Below are 26103 nucleotides of genomic sequence, written 5' to 3' on the forward strand. Positions count from 1 at the left end.
TGCCAGTGAGGTTTCTGATACTATTATATTGGTATTGGAATTAGCCTTTGTCAACTATGTGTGATTGTCAACTTGACCATTTTTCTACTATGCACATTTTTTCTATAATTACTCCCATTTTGTTTTCTCCTTAGAGATAACCTTTTGAAAATGTCAACCTATCTAGTGGCACTAAAAGAAAATTACAAAAGGGGCTTTTGTTGTTTTTTGGGCCACACTTGGGAGCCAGACATGGTAGGGGCCCAGAAGCAGAGACACACTCATAAGAGGAAGGTGAGACTCAGAGGGACAGAATAAAGCCCTGAGAATACCTCTTATTTCTAATTTTGGGGGGCTTTCCTCTCCTCCAGGGTCTATGTTTCACCTTGCACTTAATCAACAAGTATCTGTTTAGAGCCTCCAATATGCCAGGCTAGGTACTAGGATACAACAGTGAAAAAAACTTAAGGGTCTCTTCTCTAGTGGAGCTTTTGGCCTACTGGCAGAGACAGACAATAATAGAATAAGTATATATTATATACTACAATAAACTCCCTGAAGAAAAATAGAAGGAGCTGTGGAAATATGTAAAAGGGACCTAAGTTGGTCTGTGAAGAGTGATAGGAGGAACAAGTCAAGAAGGACTTTCCTGAGGAAGTAACATTTCAGCTGAAAAATAACAGAGTGAGTTTATCTAATAAGTGAAACCAGAGACAGCTTCTAAAACTAATTGGCCCCTAATTAAAATTCATAATTGAGGCAAGTTGCATTCTCCCAAGGTAAGCCACCTTTTTTGGTTTCTTTGCAAAACCAATTCAAATAATGTTCCCTTGTCACAATCTCTTCTACTGGTCTTCAGCCATTTGTTTTTTCCTTAGAGATAACTGTTTGAAAATGTCAGTCTATCTAGTGGCACTAAAAGAAAACTAAAAGAAAATAAAAGGGGGCTTTTATTGTTTTTTGGGCCACATTGGGAATTTTGTTTGCTCCAGTAGAGAAGAGACCCTATCTGTTTTTTCACTGTTGTATCCTAGTACCTAGCCTGGCATACAAAAGACCCTAAACAAATACTTGTTCAACCAAACTTCTTTTGGTCTTTGACCATTGGGAATTTGTTTGCTTTGTGTTGCTTATGTAGAGTATATACTACTGAAGAAAACTGCCTGGATTCGGGTCATCTGTATGACCCACTCCTGTATGTGACCCACGTAAGGTTGTAACAGACCTGAGATCTAACTGGTTGAGCTTGACCATTGCCTGCTTAATGTGAACATCAAGCTGAGATGCAGGTTCACAAGGCTTTCAATTGCTATAAGTGCTTTTGCATTTTACATTTTGTATAATGCATACAAGTTTTTATTTATTCTAAGAAAATACTTCACATAGTCAGTTTGAAAGAATGTGTGGCTCCAAACACAGTATCTTAGAAGTGGTGCTGCAAGTTCAGGCAAGGTCCTGAGCCTCAGAGACTTGAATGTGTGAAATCTGAGCTGCTTTAGTGACCGAAAAGACGTGGCACTTGGATGGAAGCATGCTGGGTCACTTATTGGACAATTATCAGCATTGTTCAACACATTATATTAAATTTGATACGATAAATGTTCATTGGGCACCTTACTCTCAGCAAGGGGATAAGAGCTCTCATAATAAACATAATAATACTCGTGACAAGAGCAGCAACTTCCATTTATTGAGGACTCACTGTGTTAAGCACTGTGCCAAGCATTTTACATAGACATTTACATTTACATATCTCATTTAATTCTCATAACAACCCTATGAAGCTGTATGAATATTCCCTTCAAGAAAATGAGGTTAGATTTAGAAATTTGTCCATGACCACACAGTTAGGAAGAATAGCCCTTACTTATTAGGTCAGGATTTGGATCCAGGGCCTAAGATGTTAATACGCTGCCTTGTTTTCATGTTGGTATGTCATGTTTGAGATGAAGAAATTATTGTTCCTCAGAGAGGTTACATAGACAATTCAGGGCCCTGTGTATTTCCCCTGAATGTAATACGTACAACTCGTTGAGCAATTTCTATGACTGGTATGTTACCTTAAAATTTTCCAGCTTAGAAGAACTCAACCTTGTCTGACATTAGAATAATCTGGGAATTAAAAAAATAAATAAAACTTAATGCACAGGACCTATCCCCAGACCAACTGAATCAAGATCTTAGGGGACTGGAACTGGGAGTGGGATATTTTTTAAGTTTCCCAGATGATCCTGATACACAGAAAGGGTGAAAAATTGCTGCCTGGAGTCTCACAAGAACTCCAGAAAATAACTGCATTTTACAGATAAGAAAACTGAGGCTCAGGGAGGTGAACTGTTTTTGCCCAAGTCACAGAACAGATGTGGCAAAGTCAGGACTTAACCTCTGGGCCAATTCCAAAGCCCATATTCCTTTGGCCCTCCAAGCTATCACCTGCAGGACAAATTGGCATTCCCTCTAACTTCAGGCAATGTCCACTGGCTTTTGAGTTTGTCCTCAACAGCAACTCTCTTTCCTTCCTTCCTGCTCTCTACTGCTGTTCTCTTCCCCTGCCCCAAACCCACAACCAAATCCAGCCAGACTTCATGATCATGTTCACGTGGATGCACTGGCTTGATGCTCCTGCTTTGGGGTGACAGCAACCAACTCAAGGTAATGCCCACCATGGGCCTCCCAGCAGGTCCAGAGCTCCTAGTTGCCTATCCACTCCTTGAGTCTACCTAAGAAGATGGGGGCCCTGAACTCACAGCCCACAAGGTACTTTCTGGGCGTGGGAGCAAGAATTTTAAAGCAGAGACTTTAAAAGTCAAATTAAATATCACAGAGAAAAAAAGGCAAAATCATGAAAAAATGTGGTCAATCATTAGTGGAGAGGTTGAAAAGACACGCTCCAATTGCTTTTAAAATTCACAGAACCCAGGTCTCCTTAAAATAGTTTCTCAAAGTACACTGAGAATTCCATGCAGTAATATGAAACATAAGTCCTGCTGCTGCCACTGAACATGCTTCAGCTGGCTAAACTGAAGGAGCTTGACATTAACCCAAGGCTTTGCAGAACTCCACAGGATAGCACAATGGAGCTGCGGTTGCAAAGCTGCCCCAGATGTGTACATTTTCTGCTCCATTAAAATGACTTGGACGAAAGGCAAAGTACATTTGGCTAGCAGAAAGAGGAGGCTGGGGAGGGGCAAGTACAGGACAGTCAGCCTCATCACAGGCCTCCAAGTCCCCAGTGTTTACCCTCCCCCTCACCTCCAGCCCTTACCCCACACTGCTTCTAGAGCAGACTGTCTATAATGTAAATGTGACTGTAGCCATCCAGGGACCTCAGAGCCAAACTGCTTTGCTGTAGGTCTCCAGTTTCTCAGCTCTATCATGGGATTAATGATGCCCACTTCGAGGGTTTGGTGTCTATTAATTGAGATCTATATACATGGTGCTCGGCATGCCTGGGTTATAGTAATGTTTAGAGGAAGAGCAGATATCACAATTATCATCACTGAAAACAGATCATGTGAGGAGGGACAGGTGAAGGAAGTGAAGATGTCTGAGTAGAAGATAGTTAAGATCCTAAGGAGACAGGATCCCAAGTTTTCCATAAGAGCTGACATGAGACTCTTGGTAGCAGCTACAAGATGAAAAGTTCTGCCCCAGTGTAAGTAAGAAAGACCTTTCTCACAGTCAGTAGTGTCCAAAAGTGAAGGGGTGTTAGTAAACCTCCTGATGTTAGAACTGCGTGAAAGGAATATGGATGACCATTGGAGAGAGACACTGAAGAGGGGATTCAACTATAATTTGGTCTAAACCTCACATTGTAACCACCTCTTTAAGTTTGAAATCTGTACTGTTGAACTGCCTTTGCTTGCTAATCAATGAATCAGCACCGTCTTGAGTTTCTGGTGTGTGTAAAGCCTGGGGCTAGCGTCTCCAAGTCAGAGGTACTTTGACGCCATTTCCATTAGGGCAGAGGAAGTTCTTAGTAGGTTCTTCATGAAGCTGTGTTTAAAGACTGACTGTGTGAGCTACACCAGAAGCAGAAGCAAGGATGTCTTTTCTGTTGCCCCTAGGATGTCCAGGGGTGTCTCTTTGAGCATCCCATACCTGCATACCGACCGTACCTTCTCTAGAATCTGCACATCCAGATGCAAAATGTATTTGAGTCTGTATTTACTCTGATAGCATCCATGTCACTTTGCTCTTTTCTTCTTTCTGGGTTCTTGGGACATGGAACTGCCTCCTTATGAGAATTATTTATGCTGACTTGGGTGCAAACTGAGGGTACGGTGATATTTTAACATGTTCACAAATCTTTCTTACAAGGAGTGGAAACAGTGCCAGCCCTTTGGTCACTGGGAATGAGACAGAGTTGGGTTCAGATCCAGCTCTTAAAAAAGGGGGCGGATTTTCAGAAAAACAGTGCAATTCATGCTCTCTGTATCTTTCTTTAATACATTTCTTTTATAAGCATTAAATATGCTAAGAACCTGTGATGCCGAGGTTACTCAGCTTTTTGTCCCCCCTCAAAGAGCTCATTGTAATGAGGGAAGATAAAAGATGCTGGCAGAAAAGAGTAGAGGAAGACCACCTGTGCTTGGGGAGTGCAGGCAGTTGGGGAAGTCTTCACAAAGGAGGTGACATTAGAGCTGGTCTTCAGGAGAAGTTGATGTCAGCACGCACCTTAGGAGGAAGAACTTTCCAGAAAGAGGGCATAGCAAGCATAAAAGGTTGGGACCTGATAAAGCATACTATCTTGGGAAATGTCAGATAGTTTAAAGTGTCTGGTATGTACTATGTCCAGAAAAGTGGTAAGAAAGAGGAGACTGATACTGTATTTGGATGTCACTTTCATTTAAATGGCATAGGAGATTGGCCACAGTACTACTTGAAATTATTTTGCAAACCTAATTTAGAGCTTCATGGGCTTTCATTGAATATGACCAACTCTGCATGATCCATCTTGTGAATTATCAGAACTCTTGCTACACATTACTTCCCCTTGACCACCATAGGAATGTATTCTTAAGATAAAAACTCATTTAAGGTCAGTCCAAAGAAATCATAATCATGAAGGTAAATCTTCAGGAACAACTCTGTGTGGCACCTCCTTTGTCCATAAGCATGCGGGGCAACGTCAGACCAACATCTGCATCAGGAAACGAGTGATCATATCTGGCTACAACCACACATATACTACAGGCTTGGTTTAACGGAACTTAATCTGACCTGTGCATTTGGATCTGGGAGATGTGTGTTATTGAGGTTCACCTGTATAATGTAATCCCTAGATCACAATGAAATAATTTGGGGGTTTTGGCTTATCTACTTCATCATTAGTGTAGCTAATCCAAAATGTGAGTAGAGTGCTTTTTAAAAAATAAGATATAATACTTTCAGATTATAACGTAATACCTGCTTATTGTGGAAAATAGTTAAATATAAATATATAAATGTAAAACACAAAGAAAACAATCATTCACCACTACTATGAAACAATATTTTAATGCATTTATTTTTTTTACAGCTCAAATTCATTTAAATGAATTTTTTAAAAATATAACATTTAATTAAGTCTTCCACCTCCATTAAGCATTCGTCCATGAGAACACTTGTCTCACTATAACATAATTACTTACTTATACATTTTTAAATACTCTTGGATGAGACCATAAGGGTTTTGAGGACAGGGAAGGTGTTATTCATTTGGTAAGGTACCTAATTTTGGCATTGGTATCCAAACCTGAGACTCAATTTCTGATACACTGTGTAACACTGCAAGAAATTTAGGTGTCTGTCCGGTCTGTTCGTCTCTCTATTACTAGCGCCTAGCCAGAATCTGGCATATAGTGCATACGCCAAAAACTATCGTTGCTTGACTAGAGGAATGAATTACTGGATGGCTGGATGAATGTGGATTTCTATTTATTGTTCTTCACCCCAAATTGAAGTCCCTAACAAGTGCCAGGCCTGGGCTGGGACTTGGGGATATAAGTAGCCATGTATGGTACAAGGCAGCAGTGTGAGACTGCTGGCCCCCTCTGACCAGTCTCTGGTCCCTATGAGCAGAGACCAGTCAGCCCTTTTTCAGTTGTTTCATAGTTAGGCTGGGGGTACACCCAAGGCCCTCCAAGTTCTCTTCTGCCTAGGATACTGAGAACAGAGCAAAGACTGGTATTCCTCGGAGTCCCATTCCTGATCTCAAAATGCCCAGCTAACTCTGGGCTTGCCTCCCGCAGAGCACCCCTCCACTACCTGCTCCTTTCCAACTGGTCGCAGCTCAGAGAAACGCATGTGGTGGAGAGGTGCTTCTGTAGAGGAAGACTATAGGGGAGAGGGGCGCCCCCTGCTCCCTCTGGCTGAGAGCTGTCCAGGACAAGCCCTCCACCACCCCAGCCAGCTGGTCCAACTGGAAATCCCAGATAAGCCCCGGTTCTGGTCAGAACTAGTTTGGCAGCTCTGGGGGAACGTTTCTGGCTGACTGACCCTCCCCACAGCAGGAGCTGGCAGTTTTGCAAAAAAAGAAGAAAAAAAAAAAGATAATGGAACTAAAGGAACTAAGAGGAGTGGCTTCAATTATTTGAAACACTCCAAAATTTTGCTCGCTTGCAAGTGCAAGTTTACACTTCGGGATCCCAACGAGATTGCCCCCATCCCGTGCCCGGCCTTCCTTCTCTCACACTCTCTTCTCTCCTTTGCAGTGCAGTTTTGTTGCGATTCGATTTATTTTGCAGCGCGATTGTTGAAGTGATCTCATACTCCCCGCAAGCAGCGCGACTTTTAGTCGATGCATTTTTTCCCCCTCTCCCGCAATGCTATTGTTATTATTATTATTATTGCCATTCAATCTCCTTGCCTTTTCCTCTCCCTACGCGAATCGCGCTCCGGCTGTGATTGCTCCGGTCTGATTTTGCGAGTGGCGGTGCGCTTCCAAACCCCCCTCACCCGCCCCCCGCCCCTTTCCCTCCCCCCCCCCACCTCTTTTCCGCGCCCAGGCGAGAGCAGCCGATTGGCAGAGCGGTGCTTTCAGGAACAATAACAGTTGGGGGAGCCCGGGTCCTGGGGAGCCGCCCCCGCCCCCCGGCGCGGCAGCGCAGCTCGCGCCCCCCGCCGGGTCCCCACCTCCGCGCCCGCCCCGCGGGCTGACCGGCCCGACCGGGGCCCGCCCCCGGCGCCCACCATGTACGCCTTTGTGCGGTTCCTGGAGGACAACGTCTGCTACGCGCTGCCAGTGTCGTGCGTGCGCGACTTCAGCCCCCGCTCGCGGCTGGATTTTGACAACCAGAAGGTGTACGCCGTGTACCGGGGCCCGGAGGAGCTGGGCGCCGGGCCCGAGAGCCCCCCGCGCGCCCCCCGCGACTGGGGCGCGCTGCTGCTCCACAAGGCCCAGATCCTGGCGCTGGCAGGTGAGCAAGCGGGCCGGGAGGGACGGCGGGATCCGGGCGGGGGCAGGGACCCGGGGCGGAGGGGGCCGGGGGGAGCCTCTGCTCGCTTCGGCCTCCTCCTCCCGCCCCCTAGGCTTCTCCTTTGGGGATGGGGTGGCTCTAAAAGGCCAGACCAGTTAAAAACACCGGATGGTCCCCTTTGTCTTCCCCGCCTCCCCGACACTCCCGCGCTGTCAGTCTGTCTCCATCGCTCTTTCTGTGTCAGTCCTCTTTCTGTGTCTGTCTGTTCTCCTGGTTCCTTCACTTTTCTTTTCTCTCCCCTCCTTTGCACTCTCATTTCTCTGCCTCTCACCTTCTCTTTGGTCCTTCCCCTCCCTGCTCCTTCTGTCTCCTCAAGTTTCTCTGTCTCTCTTCCTTTAAGGCCCTTGGTGCCTCCTGGAACTGAGGAGGCTAGGTGGATGTTCAGACTCTTCTAGGTGAGAGTTCCCCTTCCCAGAAGGAAGCTATGACATGCTTGTCCCATCCAGGTCATCATTGGACAGGATGAGGAGGCCTTGATCTCTGGGTGTCAGTCTCTCCTGCCCTGTCCTGGCCAGGTGGGAGAGCCAAGGTAAAGAAGTAGTGGCACTCAGCATCCCTCAGCCTCCACACCCCTTTTGAATCTCCCAGAAGGCTCCCTGACTGAGAGCTGAGGGCAAGGAAAGAGTTTCTGGTCAGGATAAGACCAGACCTCCCATTCCTGGTTTCTCAGAGCCCTGACAAATGGCAAGGCAGGTGGCCTCACCCCCATTTGGACAGATGAGGACATGGAGGTTCAGCTGGTGTTAGGACAAGAAACCAGCCCTTCAGCCTCCTACACCAAGTTCTTGCTGCCACATTGGGGCACCTTTTCCTTTGTAAAGAGAAGTCAGTGGGCCCTCTTTCCCAGCTAGTACTAAGAGACTTGGGTACAGACAGGAGAGGAAGAAGAAAGTATCACTTCTGTTTTGGGGAGCAGCCTTTTAGCTGCTATGGGGGGTACCTTGGAGTGGGCAGAGACAGCCAGTCTGGTCTCCACTTGGAAGGGAAGGTCAGTTCCTAACTGAATGAACATGTCATAGTTTTAAGACCTTTCCCAATCTTTCCAAGTTCCTTTGCTTTCTCACATTCAGCCTGAAAGATGAAGCCAGCATGTATCATATTTAAATTTGGCAGATAAAGAAACTGGCTTGAAACACAGAAGTGGCTTGCCTAGGGTCCGTGGCAAATTAGCAGATCAGAGCTCTGGCTCATGGCTCTAGGTCCTTTCCACCACCTCATGTGGCCTTTCTCTAGAAAGTAGGTTTGCAGCTGAGGAGTGGGGAAGAAGAACTAAAAACCGATCAGCAACCGGGGCCCTTTCTGACAGACTGTATCGTCACCATGTCTCTGACACACTCTGGGGTACAGGTGTGTAAGCCCATTCACAACACCTGGGGACAGATGAGTCCAGAAACACAGAATGAGAGGAAGCATGCAGATAAAAAAGGGAAACCTTTGTAGCTGATTAGGTTTCATTTTGTTCGCATGCTTTTAATTACCTAACGGAAGGGGCTAGGAGATTATTTCCCAAGACTCTAGGCCTGAGGAAGTTGTAACTAGGTTGTAACCTCAGCTTCCCTTTGGCTAGAAGAAAAGAAAGCATGCTTCTTGATGACTGTATTATACTCCTAGATCTGGAAGAGCCTTAAGAGAGGGGAAGCGATGTGTGTCAGAAGTCAGGGGTATAGTTTGTAATGACTGTTTTCCTCCTTTAGAGATTATTCATTCATCCACTTGTTCATTCAGCAAACAAACCCTGCTTGGCTCTTCAAGCACTGCAGAGAGGCTGCTAGGCGGATGGCAGCCCTCACCAACTCGGATTTTAAAAATCAGAGAAAGTCCTCATAAGTAAGACATGTAGTTATTGGTCTGAGAACCCTGAATCTTGAATCTATAGACTATTCATCCTCTCAGGTTGGAATGTTGATAAATCTCTGGGGTTACTAAAAACAAGAACAACAAATCTAGGCAACATCTGGAAATTGGCAGAGTAGATCCAGAGAAGAACCATGGCACCCGGTTGAGCAAAATGAGTTGAAAAGCGCTTCCCCTGCCCTCTTTCACTTCTTTTCCTGGGAGGAGAAAAGGAGAGGAAGAAACAACTTGAGGTTGGCTAGACCACGTTTCGAATTCCAATCAGCTGGTTAATTTTTAAATGGGAGCCGCAGACCTGGCTGCAGACCTGATTGAAAGGACCAGAGTGGGTTAGGAGATTCATTTATCCTGAGAGAATTCTCCTGTGTGTCTTGAAAACCATCTTGACTTGAATGTGGTGGCTCTGAGAATTGCTTGCAGTGACTGCATGTTAAAGAGCTTACCTCCTGGCGTCTCCCAGGTATAAATACCACTGTGTGGTGGCACCAAATTTGAGAACGTGAGCTCTCAATGGGGAGGCGGAGATGGCTTTATATTTTCGAGTTAGCTGTGAGTAATTAGTCCCTCTCTGGCAACAACAGCATGGGTTCAGGGGCAGTTTAGGGCTACTTTATGGCTATGGGTGATAAGTGTGTTATTTTACTGAGTATTTCCCCGGACTGTGTTCAGCCTAGCCCAGAGCTGTGTTCAAGTGTACTTCTTCTTGTATCCAGGAAATGTCAAAGACAACTGCTGTAGGGCGTTGCATTTTTTCAGCCCGTGGTGGTTTATGCCATGGCTTCATTTGCATTAGACCCTACGGTACAGCCCTCCTCTCAACAGATTGCGATATCAGTTCAAGAAAAAAAAGAAACAAACCCACCTGTATGATGGTTTTGCTATATGCTTGTGCATTACCTCTGTTAGTCCTCCCTTTGACCCTGTTGGTAGACATCACTATGATTATTATTATTATTATTTCCATTTCAGAGATGAGGATACTGAGGCTGAGACCTGCTCACTAATAAATGGCAAAGCTAGCCTTGGAAAACAGTCTTCCAATGCCAAGGCCCTGCTTGGCAGCCTCCTTTGTAAAGTAGCTGATCTTCCCATCCACCACACAGCATGCTTGGAAGGAGTGAAAGCCAATGGAAGAAATGACCATGAAGCGTGTAGCTCAAGGCAGATTTTCAAGCCAGTGGACAGTTTTCATTTCAGAGTTTTCAAGCCCATTCTGCTCTTCTTCATCCTCTTTTACCAGCCTACCTCCTAGAGAGTACACATACTGTGCCCTCTCTGCCTTTAGCTGTCATTTTACTGAGAAAATCTCAGAGATGCTCCTATCTTCCATAGAGGAACCACAGAACTCCAGACTTGGTTTACTGTTGGTCTCTCCTTGCTCACTCTCATTTATTTGCCAAACAGGTTGTGAAAGTGAGAGCTACCTGTCTCAAGAGCTCACCATTATCTAACTGCAATCTGGCCTGCTAGCGTAGCTCGTAGGATTGAATTTTGTGGGTTTTATGGGGCAAAAACTGGTTTGTATAGGCTCAAAGTCTTAAAATTCTGTGTCAGTCCATCCAGGCACCTATGCTATGTTATTATTTGGGTGTGCAAAATGCCTTTGGTTGTCAAATGTCCCTTTACTATTTCCTACATGCCAGGCCCAGTGCCATAATAAGTGAATGTACCAGTACAGCTGGGGTACTGGCATTGGAATGACAGCACGATGTGGTGCAGACAAGAGTTCACTTTTCAGGCCCTGAAAAGTCTTGATTTTTGTCAGGGGCAGAGTGATGGAGAAGAAAGGGGCATCATCCTCAGGGAATATGTAGTCATAGGGCCCAAGGTAAGAATTATAGGTAGAAGCCAGCCTCTGGCAGGGACAGGGTGGGAGCAAAGAAAAGGCCAATTCTAGGTGAGCTTTGCAGATTCTCTTTTAAGTCTTTCTTTGGCAGCCCCACTACCACTGTGCATTCAGGCCTGTACCATTTTTTCTTTTTCTAAACCAATGCAGAGGCCTTCTAGTTACTCACCCTTTCTCTAGTCTCATTTCTAAATCACAATCAGAAAAATCTTCTAAAACAAAGTCTTAGGTGAATTCACTTCTCTCCTTAGAACCTTCTGTAGCTCCTTCTTGCCTACTGATTTAAACTTTAGCTTCCTGACATTTATAGCGGCCCGAGCCCCACCTTATTTCTCCAGCCTCACCCACCCTTCCTACTTTCCATAGACCTGCGGTATTTCATGCCATCTTGAGAACACACCCGCAGGCACTCCTTTGAGCCAACCAAGATGGATTAATCATTGTCTGATGTGAGGCCTCTGCCCATGAAGCTCACCTTCGAGTGGGAAAGGCAAACATGTGACATGTTTGTGGTCCAGCGAGCTGAGGGCTGTGATAGAGGAGGGGACAAAATACCCTGGGAGCCCCACTGCCTCGAGGGTTTTCCCTGTCCGACCCTCTGCCTCCAGAGGAGACTCTCCCGCCTCAGAGCTCTCCCTTTCCTTTGCTTGTCCCTTGCTTATGGATCTTGGTATTTGGGGTTTTGTTTCAGTTACTCATGAATGTGCCTGTCTTCCTTACGAGCCAGTGAGCTCTCCAGGACAGGGCCCCCCCCCCCCCCCACCAGCTTCCCGATCTCTGTATCTGCAGAGCCCAGCATGCAGTTCACACCAGCCAGCCTGTGCTGAACTCATGAACTGGGGGAAGACAGGTGCATTTATTATGTTTGCGGAGCAGAAGTGGGAAAGGACAGGAACCCCTCTAGCAGCAACTTGTTTTTCAGAGCAGAAACCTGCAGCGGGATTCTGAGGTTTCATTCAACGTTGTTCATCTGGAAAGAGTCAACATTCTTTATCACTCCCTTGACTAGAAAAACCCCACATTTGGGGGGGAATCGCTTCCAAAGCCACGTTCTTCTTGCTTTGGTAATTTTAGCTCATTCAGGGCTCAGGTCCCAGCTTGGCATTGTCGGTCCAAATAGATCACTTGCTCCAGAAACGCTTTGGAACTTCTACAAAGTTAGCAGCGAAGCAGGGGACTAGCCGATTTCATATGCAAAGATTGTTACATGTCATCAGTGGGAGACTGCCAACAAAAGGATTTATTTTTTTTTAAAGCGAGTGAAAACTTTTAATTTAGGTTTTGACATGTTCTGCTAATACACATTGGAGCAAAGATTGGAACTTGCCTGCTGTCATCTGTTGCAGATTCCACTGAAATGTTAACCATTGAAGGCTCAGTCTGATGTGATTTGTCTTGTTGGAGAACCACAGATTTGTTACAACTAAATGGTATGTGCTACAGAGAGTACTTCAGAGTTCTAGTTCACAGGATGAAAGAAAAAAACTGCCCCCAGGCAAGCTGAGGTCTTTCTCTTTTGTGCGGTATTTTGTTATTCAAGAACACACTAGTTTTTAATTTTTAAAAACACACCCGAAAAGTGGAGTTCAAATTTAGATCTTTGACCCCAAGATTAATTCTCTTTCCACTGTGCCTACCTGCTTGTCTTAGAAGCTCCTTAGAGAGACAGAGATGTGTGTACTCTTCATTTTAAAATGGTTACCAGAAAAGCATACATGCCCTGAAGAGGTTTTCTCTGATGTATTTAAGTTCTCCCGTTATTGAGTTATACTAGGTGGTCAGCCATTATGCTGGAGGGAAATGCAGAAGGAATGGGGATTGGGTTTTTGTTTTGTTTTTTTGTTTTGTTTTGTTTTGTTCTTTTGCCTTCAAGGACTAATTTACTAAATATTTATGAAACACTCACCAAGTTCCAGGTCCAGTGCTAAGAATTTCTAGAGGTGCTGTCTATATCCTTATAAAATAGGGCTTCTTGTTTTACCTGGGAGAAGTGAGCTATGCAAACAGTGGTTTAGCAGAGGCAGTAGGTGCCAGGCAATGGGCTAAGTCTTCCCACATACTCAGGGCTCGTGGAGAAGTGTGAGTCAGCTTATTCAAAAAGTGTGATATCTAAAGGAGGGTGGCAATGGTCATAATGGATCTGAGATGGATCGAGAAAGGAGAATCCATGGCACTTGGGAGCAGCCTGGTTGTGGTGAGGAGGATGTGGTAATCTGGCCTCTCCTCCCTCCATGGGGAGCACTCGAAGAGTCATTGGTTGGAAGAGATGATGAGTTTAACTTGAGACAAGTTGAATCTTCGGGGCCTGTGGGGCATCTGGGTGGATGCTCCAGGAGAGCGATTGGGCATATGGCCAAGGTTCAGGACAGCGCTCTGAAACTGGGCTGAAGATCCAAATGTGGAAGTCATTTGCCACAGGACTGGTGAGGCCACAGTGGGAGAGGGTGCAAGTAAAGAATTATGCAAGGCGGAACTGTTCACAACATCAGCTTTTAAGGGTACAGTTAACGAAGAAGAGCCCAAAAAAGGTGACTGGGAATAAACAGCCAGAGATGGATAGAGAATTGAGAAATAACCAGGACAGAAGGATGTCTTGAGAATCAAACTAAGAGAAAAGTCTTTGGATCCCAGGTCTAGGCTTGTTTTGTTTCCCTTAACTACATACAACTACTTTTTCCTCGGAGCTAAAGGTTAGATGTAAGATAGAACAGCTAAGTATATAAGCAAAAAAGAAAAGATGTACATGGGATATTTTGGTAGTTTTCAGTGTCTTGAGTTTTGCCCCAGGGGAGGAAGGATCAGGCCTGTCCTTTGGGGTCCGGAAAGCAGAATTGGATACAAAGAATGGAATTCATAGGTGTTGGTGGGAGCAATATGATATTAGCGGAGAGAGCAGATGAACAACTGAAAGGACTTCCAGCATGGCGATAAGCTCCTTATCACTGGAGGTGGCAAGAGGTCAAGGATATTCTAGAATGGAATCGTGCCATATGAGATTTGGTTAGGTGTCCTCTAGGTCACTTCCTTAAGTATCAAGGAGGAAGTGTTAGAGAATGAAAGAAGATGGGCTTTGAAGTCCGACTGTCTGGGTCCAAAGGGTGATTCTGCTACTTAGAAGCTGTGTGACCTTGGGGAGATCAATTCACCTTGAGTCTCAGGTGCTCAGGTGTAATGCAGGGATAGTCATCAGCTCCTTGCCCACTGGGTTGCTTAGCAAGGTAATATGGAAAAGCATCTAGCACATAGTAGGTACTCACTAAATATAGGCAGCGGTTAAGGACTATGGTAGCCAAGGATCTCTGAAAGAACAGCTTGCTTAGCTGCAGGTACTGTTATTTGTGGAAAGGAATGACTTAGAGTAACAAGCACATGTAAGAAGCAGATAAGTTTAAATTTTAATTTGTTTGTATTTTAAATCCTCCTAGGGCTTGGCTTCAGCATGAAAGGCTAGCCATCCCCGAGTATGTTTTGGCCCTTTGTGACCCTATGCTGGGGCCATTCATTACCCTGACAAATGAGCCAACAGGATGAAGTTCCTGGTATTGTCTGTGCCTCAGCCCCGTGCCAAGGCAAGTGAAGCATTTGGAAGGAGAGCAAGGAGACCAGCTGAAACCTGGTTAGCAATTTCTTCTCCTCCTTTTTGAATGGCATCAGTGGGACATTGCTTCTAATGTGCCCACCTGGAGGGATGAGATCATCTATTCTTACCCTGCACTGCACAGAAAAGAAAGAGACCTGGAATTCCCTGTGACTGGTCAGCAGTCACAGAGCTGGAAGGACCCATTGAGGTTTTCTAGTCTAGTCCCTGTGTTTTACAGAAAAGAAGACCAAGAAAAAGTGCCCAATCAGCCAGAGTTAGCCACAGAGCCAGGCCTTGAACCAGCATCTCCTGACTTCTTTCTGCTGTACCACAGCAGGCCCTCTTCTTTCTGGTGTCTTGATTGCATATAATCCTTGCAACTTGAGAATTTTGTCTGCCTTGGATTCTATAAAAACAAACACCATAGGCTAGAGAACACAATGTGCATGTCTTCTCTGTGGCATGTCTGTTTTTAATGCAAACATCGTAAGACTTCACAGGATTTTTGTACATATGAGAAACTAAACTTGCCTGTAGATATTTTTAAAACAAGACCAACTTTTGTACAGCATTTTATGTTTGGCCTTTCAGAATTTCATCCTAGTTAACAAACCCAAAGCACATTAAACTCTCTGATATTGGATTCTTTTAATTATCCAGCATGATTCTATGTAAGATGGGAGTCAAGACAGCCCCTCTCCCATTTTAACTGTATGCTACAAATCCTTCAGGGCTATTGTCGCTTTTGAAGACGGACTTGCATTGCATTTCCTGTCCATCTCTCTGTTTTCTAAGACACTATTTGCTTATTACTGTACCTCCACTTTAATGGGATGTCTCTTTCTCAAAGGTCAGTAACAGACACCAATAAAGAGTTGCTTCTACCCTATTTTATGGCTTTGAATTAGGACTCTGAAGATTATGTAGAGCTTGGTGGATTTGATAAGCTTGCAGCTCAGGAGTCTGCCATCAAGTCATAACTTGTATAATGCTTGGTTCAGTTTGGGAATTTATCGCAGTGTTCTCCTGGGTGTAGGCATAGTTTTAGGAGAAAGGCAGGCACTCTGGAAGTTATATGGACATGCTCATCATTGTATATATGTGCCTTGTAGTTCAGTTGAGGATATTTTAGCGACCTGATCATTTTTCTCTTGTTCCTGTAGGGTAATTACATGATACGAACAGGGTCTGAGTGTCATGCAGACCTGATTGGAAATTGTTTCCGCACTATAATACCTTTATGTCTTAGGCAAGCCATCTCACTTCTTTAAGCCTTAGTTTCTGCTTCAGTCGAATTCTTAGGCAGATTAAGTGTATTCAGTCGAATTCTTGGGCAGATATTAGTAAAGAATTTGGATGGGTCCTGGCACACAGTAAGTGCTTAGTCATTATTTGTTAAATGAATGAATGCAATTAGCTGACATCACAGCAGCTGGAAGGGAGGAGGAAATAGTTGATGCCCAAATCTTTGGCAGTTTTCTTCGCCTTGGAAACAAGAGAATTTGGAAGCCAGAATCAGTAAAGGTTGTCTCTTCAGAGGCTACATATTTGTTTGTTTACCTGAGAACTGATTATTTAGTCTTAAGCTTGGAACAGTTACAAAGGTAGGTTGACTAGAGAGTCTTCCTCGTCCTTCTGAGTCCATTGCTAGTTCATTTCGTGGTTTTCTAGAATTTGAAGCCAGAAGCACATCCCAAAGCCACATTAGAATGCTACATGAGGTTATTTGCTGTCTTAGATGATCCACACCACTGCTCACCTTCATTAATGTGACGAGTCAAGAGTTATAGCTTCTTGTCCCCCTATGTTCAGTCTCCTCCTCACATCTCATCCATCTTGCTTGCCACTGCCACATTAATCTTCCCCAAACACCTCTTTCATCATGTCTCAATCTGTGTCAGATACCCTCAGTGGTTCTTTTTGCCATGGGATAAAAGCCAAACACATAACCCACGGGGATAGCCTCAGAGCAGCTATTCATTAAACACCTGTGACAAGAAAGACACTGTGCTTGGTGTTTTACCTGTACCATCTTTTGGAAAACAGTTTATCATTTCCATTTTATAGATCATAAAACTGAGACTCAGACAGGTTAGGTAGTGTGCCCAAGCTCCCACAGTTAGTATGTAGAAGAGCCAGAATTCCAAACTAGGACCACCTCATTCAAAGGACTGTGCTGCTTTCATTAGATCCTGGGCCTCCCTCTCCCAACCATTTCTTCCACTTTTTACGATGACACTGATTATTCATTAATCTTCTGTGGACTCAATATAGATGTGACGCATCACCTTCAATCAGGATTAGGGTCAGGAAGGCCTGCAGACCAGAGGTTTCCCCATGTGAGGCAGCATCTCTCAGGAAATCAAATCTTGCCTTCTGGTTGGGGTTCTTGGTACATTCTGGGTTGTAATGGTCCAAACTCAGAACCGCTCAGTAAATGTGCATGGACTACAGGAAAGGATGAATGGAGGCCCCAGGGCTTACTGAGCCCTTATCCCTGGAGCACCAGTCAAGTTGGAGACTCATGAGCATTAAGACGGGACCAGGAAGTAGTTAGCTCTCAGAGGAGCCTCAGGATCCCCCCTGGCCAAGTGTCCAGATCAGGAGGCATGCGGTTGGAGGGGACTATCTGCTTCTGCTCCTTTCTGGAACTCACTCTTGTCATTTCAGACTTTCCTGTACTGCTCAGCCTACCTTTTCAAAGAATCCATTCAAGTCCTTAGGCTTGGCTACAAACCTGTTTTTGTTATGCCTGGCGATGATCGATGCTTTCTGGAGATTTCCTGAGGACAAAGGCATCTGGCAGGAGAGCAGGAATAAAGTGGTCTTCTGCTTTGAACTTCGGGCTGGGGAATTTGGGGAATTTTCACCTATTGCCACCATTTATTCATTCAGCATTTATTCTGGTTCTGCGTGTTGCAGGCCTGTGTTTAGAGAGGGTAGAGCATGTGCTTTGGAGGTAGAAAGATTTAGAGCAAATTCTGACTCTGCATCTTCCCATCTGGATGGCACTAAGCCTTCTTTGAGTCTCATTTCTTTTTTTGTGGGGAAAAAAATGTGGTCGTGAGATGTAGTAATGTAAGTAAAGAGCTTTATGATGGTACCTGATACGTAGTAGACATGCTACAAGTGGTAGCCTATTTTTTAATTGAAGTCTAATAACATAAAATTCACTATTTAGACCATTTTAAAGTATGTCCTCATCAGCGATTCTTAGTATATTCACAGTGTTCTGCAACCGTCTTTACTATCTAATTGCAGAACATTCTCATCACACATACACACACACACACACACACACAGAAAATCCCTATTACTCATTAAGCTGTCACTTCTCATTGCCTCTTCCCCCTACTCCCCTAGCAAACATTCTTTCTGTCTCTATGGATTTGCCTGTTTGGGTGTTTCACATGCATGGAACCAGACAACATGTGGCCTTTGTGTCCAGCTCTTCTCACTTAGCATAATGTTTTCAGGATTCATCATGTTGTAGCATCGGTCAGCACTTCATTTCTTTTTATGATTGTGTGATACTCTATTGCATGGATATACCACATTTTTTAATCCATTCACCAATCAATAGACAACTGGGTTGTCGCCACCCTTTAGCCATTATGAATAGTGTTGCTGCGAACATCCATGCACAAGTTTTTGATAGCTATGTGTTTATTTCTCTTGGGTTTATACCTAGGAGTGGAATTGCTGGGTCATATGATGGTTTTATATTTAACATTTGGAGGAACTGCCACACTGTTTTCTACAGTGGCTGCCCCAGTTTACATTCCCACCAGGAATGTAGACAGGCTCCAGATTCTCCCATTGCTTGTTCTGTTTCTTCCCTTCTGTTTTCTCATTAGAACCATCTTAGTGAGTGGGTAGTTGTATCTCATTATGTGTTTGATTTGCATTTCCCTAATGACTGATGATTGTGAGCACCTTTTCATATGTTTAGTGGTATAGGCTCTTTTTTAATTATTCATCCATTAAACATTTTTGTTTGATGAGCCCCTATTGTTTGGCCGGGTAGGATTCGGGGCCCTGCCCTGAGATTACTCACACTCCAGTGGGGAAGGTTGACCTCAAACCAGATGATCTCAGCAGAGTAGGAAAATGGGCTACGGAGAGGTATGTACAAGTTGTGTTAGGATCTTTGAGGAGGAAGGACGAGGTGAGTGGAGGCTGAGTAGAGTTTGCCTGGCAAACAAGAAAGGAGGGGGGCATTCCAGTTGGATGCACGAGACTTGGGTTAGCTGGTGTGGGTGGGGCCTCAGGTAGAGAGTAGAGCACTCCAGGCAGGCAGCCGGGCAGGCCTCCACCCCCAAAAGCAAGCCTGCAGCAGGCTCTCCTGAGCTTTGCCACCCACCATATATACAGGGCTCTGTTGCTTTCAAGGCACATTTACTCAGCTGATTTGATTCCCACTTGAGATACATACTAGGTCTCCATTTCTATAGAAAGAGAAAAATGACACTCACTGACATAGCAGCTTGCCTGACTTCTTACCCCCCCAATTGGCAGGACTAGACTTGGAATCTGGGTTGCCTCACTCCTAGTTTTTTTCCACACTTGTTGGCTGGACCTCAGTTCTTCTTACCTTGACATTCAAGGCCATTTACTCTCTAAGCCCCAATTGCCTTAACTTCCTTCCTCACCTCTTTTATCTGCCTATTACTGAACCATGTTTAGTAACCATTCCAGTCTAAACATTTTCCCAGCCTTCCTTTTTTAGTGTCTAGTCTTTGTCCCTTTTGTGTGGTCCAGATTTTTACCACCTTTTGTTTTTAATGTTTTTATTTATTTTTAAGAGAGAGAGAGAGAGAGAGCACAAACAGGGGAGGGGCAGAGAGAGAGGGAGACACAGAATCCAAAGTAGGCTCCAGGCTTGAAGCTGTCAGCACAGAGCCTGATTCCTGGCTCAAACTTATGAACCGTAAGACCATGACCTGAACCAAAGTCGGACGCTTAACCGACTGAGCAACCCAGGCACCTCCAGATTCTTATCACCCTTAAATGGCTTTCCTTTTATGAGAACTGACTGCCCAGATACTATTCACTCCACTTAGGTTCTTACTAGAACTTGATACAGAAGTTGATACTTGTGATCGTCTTCACAACATCCTGGCAGAGCGAGAGTCACAGATGAGGAAGTAGAATCAGAGAAGTAAAGTAACTCACTCAGCAAGTCAGTAAGTAAGGAGCCTACCCCGAATGCCACATCTTCTCAAGAGCCTAACATGGTTGTATTGACCAAAGTGATCTCCCTTACTTCTGAGAACAGTTATTTCTCCCTTATTCAAACTCAGTATTAGAGATCCTGGATTTTTTTTCATCGGTTTTATCTTAAGTCCCCACAACTGGGTGCTCATTCTCCATGTTCTGGGGCCCAGGCTAGATCCTGTAAATGTATATTCTCAGGAAATGTTATGCTGCGACATTGGAGAAAATTCTGTGGACACTGGGCACAGGGTCTGAGTTCTCATACTATTCATGTTTTGACATTAGCTTCTATGACCCTGCACAACAGTGAGCTCTCTAGAATGAGAATGCGAACTGCTGCTCTTCCTGTATCCCTGGGGCCTGATTGTTGAGTACACGGAGGTGTGGACTTCCACCATTTTGAACCATCAGTCTCCTAATCTGCATTTTGAAAGGGTTGCATGAGATGACCTGAGGATTGTCCTCAGTGCAAATCTTACCTAGTTTTGTGCATCTGAATGATTGTTTTTCTCCAACCAACGTGATCCTGAGCTACACACTTTCAGCTCAGGGAGGCAGAGCGTGGCTTGTCACTTCTAGTTTGGTGTCTCCATCTCAAACTTTTGCCCTTGAATTTGTCAAATTGACAACTAGCTCAGAAGTTTTGCCCCAACACATCCAGAAGTCCTAACACCACCTTCTCATCCTCTGTGTCTGGTTTTTCACATGTGGAAACACTCAACTACCCCATTTCAGCATAACATCATTTAAAGCACTTTCTTTTGCTTTTATATTTTAACAGCTTTTTGACTTAGAGTCAACAATGCTCTGTAGGAGGAATAAGCTGTTGCTCTTTTAGAAAGACCACAGTCCCCGCTGTTGTTCATGCCTAACTCATCAGATATATTTTATAGGCACAAAGAGAACAAAAACAGGCCTTTCTGGTGAAAACAGAACCTGAGGATTGCTCCTCCAGTTAGTGGGAAAGGCTGTTTTCACCTCTGCTCAGGAGGAGGGAGTTAACAAAGACCTGTCTTTTTTCCCCTGGGCAGATCCCTCACACTCTATATCCTTCTTAAGCCATTCCTTTATTTTTAAAAATTATCTTTTCTCTCCTTGTGCTTAAGGAGATAAAAATGATTCTGAGCATGTCAATAATGTCAGTTTTAATGTTCTGTTTGTTGAGAGCCTAATGTGTACCAGGCACTGTGCAGTGAGTTATGTGAATTATTGCTGCCGTTCCCCCCCACCCCCCACCACTGCGCCCTGCATTATAGAACAGACACCTGAGCTCTGTGAGACTAAGGCTTCTCCCCTCCCTCTTTGCCCTGCCACACAGAGCTGAGGTTCCCAAAGAGGTCTCTCTGGTACCAGAGTCCCACCCCTCTCCAGCAGGGGCTCCCTTCCTAAGACTGTTTGGGAAGATGTGGCATTTGACTACATTCTAGAATAGTCGTGTGCTTATAAGCTTTCTTCTCAGCTTTACTAACAAGTTGTGAAGAGAGAAGCCTGGCTTGGGGGAAGTGTAAGAGCATGTTTAACACACACACATATGCATGCACACACACACACACATACACACACTACACATAAAGACCCTCAGAGACTGTATTTAACCAGCTACCTGGCCATGTGCCACATCCAGCATTGGGCAACATACTAGAAAGTGAATTTGGGATATAGCAGTGGGAACCTTTGAGAAGTAAAAGAAACAGTAATTCTCAGAGTCTCAGTTCAAGCCCAGAATACAAGATCCCAAAGTATTTGCCACAAGGGGCCAGTTCCAGGTTCAAGTTTCTGCCTCTAGAACTCCCCTCTTTGAATTTTTACTTTTGACATCTACAGTGAAAGATGAGTCTGGGAAATAAAGTTTGAAATCTGTGCAGGAGAAAAAAATCTAAATCTAAAAAAAATCTAAAATCTCTTTTAGATTATTTGAAGTTGAGCTTAAAGAACGAGAAAGTGAGGAGGAGTACCATCCCTTTGCGTTTGTGTAGCACTTTACAGTGTGTGGTTCATTTTGGTTTGTAGTGTTATCACGTGTAAGCACTGGATGAGATGCCAGAGGCCTGTTTCTCACTCCTAGCTCTTCCTCAGACTCGCATCTTGGGCAAGCCCCTTCTGTCCCCTGGGTTTGAGTTCCCTCATCTGTAAAATGAGAGTTGGACCAGTTTTTACCAGGGCCCCTCAGACTCTGTCCTTCTGTCATCTGATACCAGTAAACAGGCAGTAAATGTTACTTGTCACTCTTCTCATATCTGTCTTCCTCAGCCTGTCCTATGTCGGGACTTGGGGGAGGCTTCACAAGGGGCTCCACAGGAGCCACCATCCCTTTCATGCTTATTGGCACCTGAGCCGGCAGAAAAGCACGTTTTCCTGGGAATTTGCTTGGCTTAGAAAGATTGTGGTTGTGAAGGGATCCATGTGCTGGGTTAGGCCAAATAGCAATCTAAGGACCATTCCACTTCCAGAATCCTGGAATTCCTAAAAGGCCACCCGTTAAGGTATCCGTGGAGAAACCCCTAAGCCAAATCATTGGACACTGTTTCAACACTTTGTATGGCGGTGCCTGTAGCATGTACCTTTGAGCCTGGAGTTTGATCTGCAGTACTGCTTTTAGGAGCCCTGCGTGCAGGAAGGACAGGTCTTGGGTTTGTTTGCTTTTCTTTTTTAACTGGTCTGGCCTCAGTCATTCTCTAGCATTTGCGATTATGGGCATTTTGAGCATTTTAACTCATAATGAACTTTGTTCTCTTGATATGCATTTTAGAAGACAAATCTGACCTTGAAAACAGTGTGATGCAGAAGAAAATAAAAATCCCCAAACTTTCTCTCAATCACGTAGAAGAAGATGGGGAGGTTAAAGATTATGGGGAAGAAGATTTACAGCTTAGACACATCAAGGTAACAAAATCTTTCCCCTCCTTTTGGAAGTATGTGGGGGCATTTTCAGATTCTTGTTCGCTAAAGAGTTCCAGTCTGGCCTCTTCTCCCCATATAAATGTCCTCTGGCGATTTTTTCAGATTGAGACAGCTAGTATGCGTGTGCCTTGCTGGCCACCATCCGCGAGCCCTGATTCAGGCTGTGCCACCATGCACCACCCCGTTTGCCCCATCTAAGCAGTGTCATCACTGCCGAGGGTTTGGAATGGTGCATCCCTCTCTGGCCTACAACTGTGAGCTCCAGAAACATAAAACAGCCGAACTTGGGCAGCAGTTCAGAGCTAGTCACTATCAGATTGCCCCAAACAGCAAAGGGGATAGATTGAATAGGAAGCAGAATATGCCAGGTTTACACAGAGGAGTTTGTTGGACCCTGGGTTGGAGGAAAATGTTTGCATGAGGTTGCATTTCCTTTGATACACTTCCCAGGTGGTCTTCTCCAGCCTTCACTTGTAAAGTGAATGACCTATTCAACATGCCATATGTTTTTCAGTACAATGGGTACTCCAGAGAAAGGGAGGAGAAAGAAGGCTGCCTTTCTCATTGACCATGGGCAGATATTGGACACAAGGTCAAGGGCATTCCCAAAGTATAGTCCAAGAGATGCAGCCGAGTTCAGTTCATAAATTCATTGCACCCATGCTATGGGCCTGGCTTTGTGCTGATCCCTGGGGTCATGGAGGTTAGGCAGACACGGTCACTGCCCTCGATGGTCTCATAGTGTAGTGATGCAGTTTTAGCAGATAAGTTCAGCTAAACCAGCAGCACCTTATCCTGATGGATAAAATGATGGGATAGGATTCTGTCATGTAACTCAATCTCAGAATCGTGTTGTTTTTGTTTTGTTTTTTTTTCATTAAATACCCAGAAACTTATCGAGAGGTTAAGGCAGGCTTGACCTGATGCAGTTAATTTGTCTGGAATCCTGTGTCCTCAGGTGTCTGCACCTCCCACAACTGCCCCAATCGGGAGAGCTCCTGGCCCTCCTGCCATGAGTAAAGAATTCAGTTAGTCCTGTAACTCCCATTCCCCCTCAATGGAAGCTTTGTCTACTTGAGCTGGAATTTCCTCAGGCAGCCGAAACCCCAGCCCCTAGATAGTCCTGGATAATATTCTTCTCAATGAACTATCCTCTGTATACCCACTGTCTTGCTGAGCTTCAGCTTGGCAGGAGCCCAGGGAGAGGCTGACAGATGTGGGGGAAGGGGCCTTGTGATGGAAGCTGGGCTCGAGGTTCTGGACCTGGCTCTGTCTGCATGTAGTCCTTAGCATGTAGTCTTAGCATGTAGTCCTCCTCTCTGAGCCTCAGTTTCCTCGCCTGGAAAGTGAGGGAGTTAAACTGAAAGGAACTTCCAGTGTTAGCATTCTTTGAACTTTTCAGTTATGTAAACATTTATCAAGCCGCTGCCAAGTGCCAGTTCTGAGTAGGCAGTGGAGACACAGAGAAAATAAGGCCTGGCTCCTGCCCTGGATTAGAACAGATTAGAGTTCTTAGCATCCTTCCCAACTAAAGTGTTCTTGACGAAAAGGTTACTGGTTTTTGTGTGTTGGTAGGGTTGGTATTTTGTTTTGTTTGTTTTTGGGGGTTGGGGTTTTTATTTTGTTTTTTTGTTTTGTTTTTTTGCCTTTTAAAGGTTTTTGTTCTTGAAGAGATTTGAGTGGTGACTCCCCTGGGGTGGTTTGGCCTGGCCTGATTTCTCACAGATTCTCCACCAATACACACTGAACACCCCCAGGGGGCGAGTCACTGCCTAGGCCCTGTGGCTGGGGTAGGGGTTGGGGAGTTGGGAAGGGTGGTCATGGTACAGTATGCACCCAGGAGACAGAGTGATGGAATGGAAAAAGCACTGGCCTGGGAAACCAGAGTCCCCAGTCTGCCACCAAACGACTGTGTGATCTTGGGCAAGACCCTTCCCCACTCTGAATCTGCCCCATTTGTAAAATGAAAGGCTTTGACTAAGTGTTTGCACAGGTTTCTCCAAGCACTCATGTTCTGTGGTTCTGTGATTCTAGGATTGTCTGGGGAAATATTGAGCTGCAGTCCAAGAAAGTCCCAGCTGCCCTTGCCTGAACTGATTCTCGTTGTCCTACACAGAGACCCGAGGGGCGGAAGCCCAGCGAAGTGGCGCATAAGAGAATTGAGGCAGTGGTGGCCCGGCTGGAGAAGCAGAACGGCCTGAGCCTGGGCCACAGCACATGTCCAGAGGAGGTCTTCGTGGAGGCTTCACCGGGCACAGAGGACATGGACAGTCTGGAGGACGCTGTCGTGCCCCGGGCTCTGTATGAGGAGCTGCTGCGCAACTACCAGCAGCAGCAGGAGGAGATGCGCCACCTCCAGCAGGAGCTGGAGCGGACTCGGAGGCAGCTGGTCCAGCAGGCCAAGAAGCTCAAGGAGTACGGGGCACTCGTGTCTGAAATGAAGGAGCTCCGTGACCTCAACCGGAGGCTCCAGGACGTGCTGCTCCTGAGGCTTGGCAGTGGTGAGTGCCCCAGCAGGCCACCGACCACTGCACGCGGGGGGATGCCTTGCTCAGCTCTTCAAGGAGGGCACGGGGGAGAGACGGAGGCTCGGGAAGGGCAGGGGCTTGGCTTGGCAGTCACCACAAGGTCAAGTCGCTCCCCTCCCGCAGTGAGTCTGATAGGAACTTTTGAGTGCAGCGGCCCTAGCTCCCCACAACAGAGTGGGGAACGCTGGCAAGCGTGGCACTGAGAACAGGGGCCGAAAGAGTATCTGCCACCTCTCATTCATGCATTCGTTTAGCGAGAGGTGATTCCTGGGGTTGCCAGAAATGCCTCCACAGTAGTTTCAGCACCGTGAAGAGAGCTAGACATGGCCCTAAGAAAGTGTATCACTTTAAGTCAGAAAGTGCTAAATGCCACAGCAGGGATATGGATAAAATGATAGAATTCAAAAGATGGAGAAGTTGTTTGTAACCGAGGGAGACTTTAGGAAGGAGGTGGGGTGGGCCTTGAAGCAGACCTTGAAGGGTGGGGGGATCTCAAAGCACAAGAGGAGGCAGAGGGCAGCAGCCATTGAGGACTGGAAAGTACCCTGAACATGCTAATGAGATACCACACATGTAGTTTGAGGACAGATGGTTGAAGACCTTGAAAACCATGCCAGCTTGGGGTGTCATACTTGTTTGGGAAGGAATGAGAAACGCTGAAAAGCTTTGAGGGTCTAGAGGCACATGACCTTGGAAGGATTGTTATAGAGATGTAGAAAACTCCTTTGGTTTGCTCGC

At 45.4% G+C, this 26103-nt stretch overlaps 1 protein-coding gene across 12 annotated transcripts in view; it reads left to right on the forward strand.

The window, feature by feature from the left end:
• The window catches only part of LOC120240623 (BEN domain-containing protein 5), a 1403952-nt gene that overhangs the window by 1139765 nt on the left and 238084 nt on the right, over nt 1-26103 (forward strand). For 4 of the 12 annotated variants that reach the window (XR_005530669.1, XM_039245385.1, XM_039245393.1 and 1 more), the window contains 2 exons: nt 22686-22819; nt 24954-25338. The exons of 6 other annotated variants lie outside the window; for them this stretch is intronic. Coding sequence is in view for 5 of the 6 variants with exons in the window: in XM_039245385.1 (XP_039101316.1) it covers nt 22686-22819; nt 24954-25338 (519 nt within the window). In the remaining variant the exon portion in view is untranslated. Of the gene's footprint in view, nt 1-5574; nt 7380-12485; nt 12570-22685; nt 22820-24953; nt 25339-26103 lie in introns of those variants that run through there. 2 more of the 12 variants (XM_039245396.1, XM_039245394.1) reach the window with 2 other exon arrangements.

Source organism: Hyaena hyaena, unplaced genomic scaffold, assembly GCF_003009895.1.
Source record: "Hyaena hyaena isolate Hyena2069 unplaced genomic scaffold, ASM300989v1 scaffold_257, whole genome shotgun sequence".
Classification (NCBI taxonomy): Eukaryota; Metazoa; Chordata; class Mammalia; order Carnivora; family Hyaenidae; genus Hyaena; species Hyaena hyaena.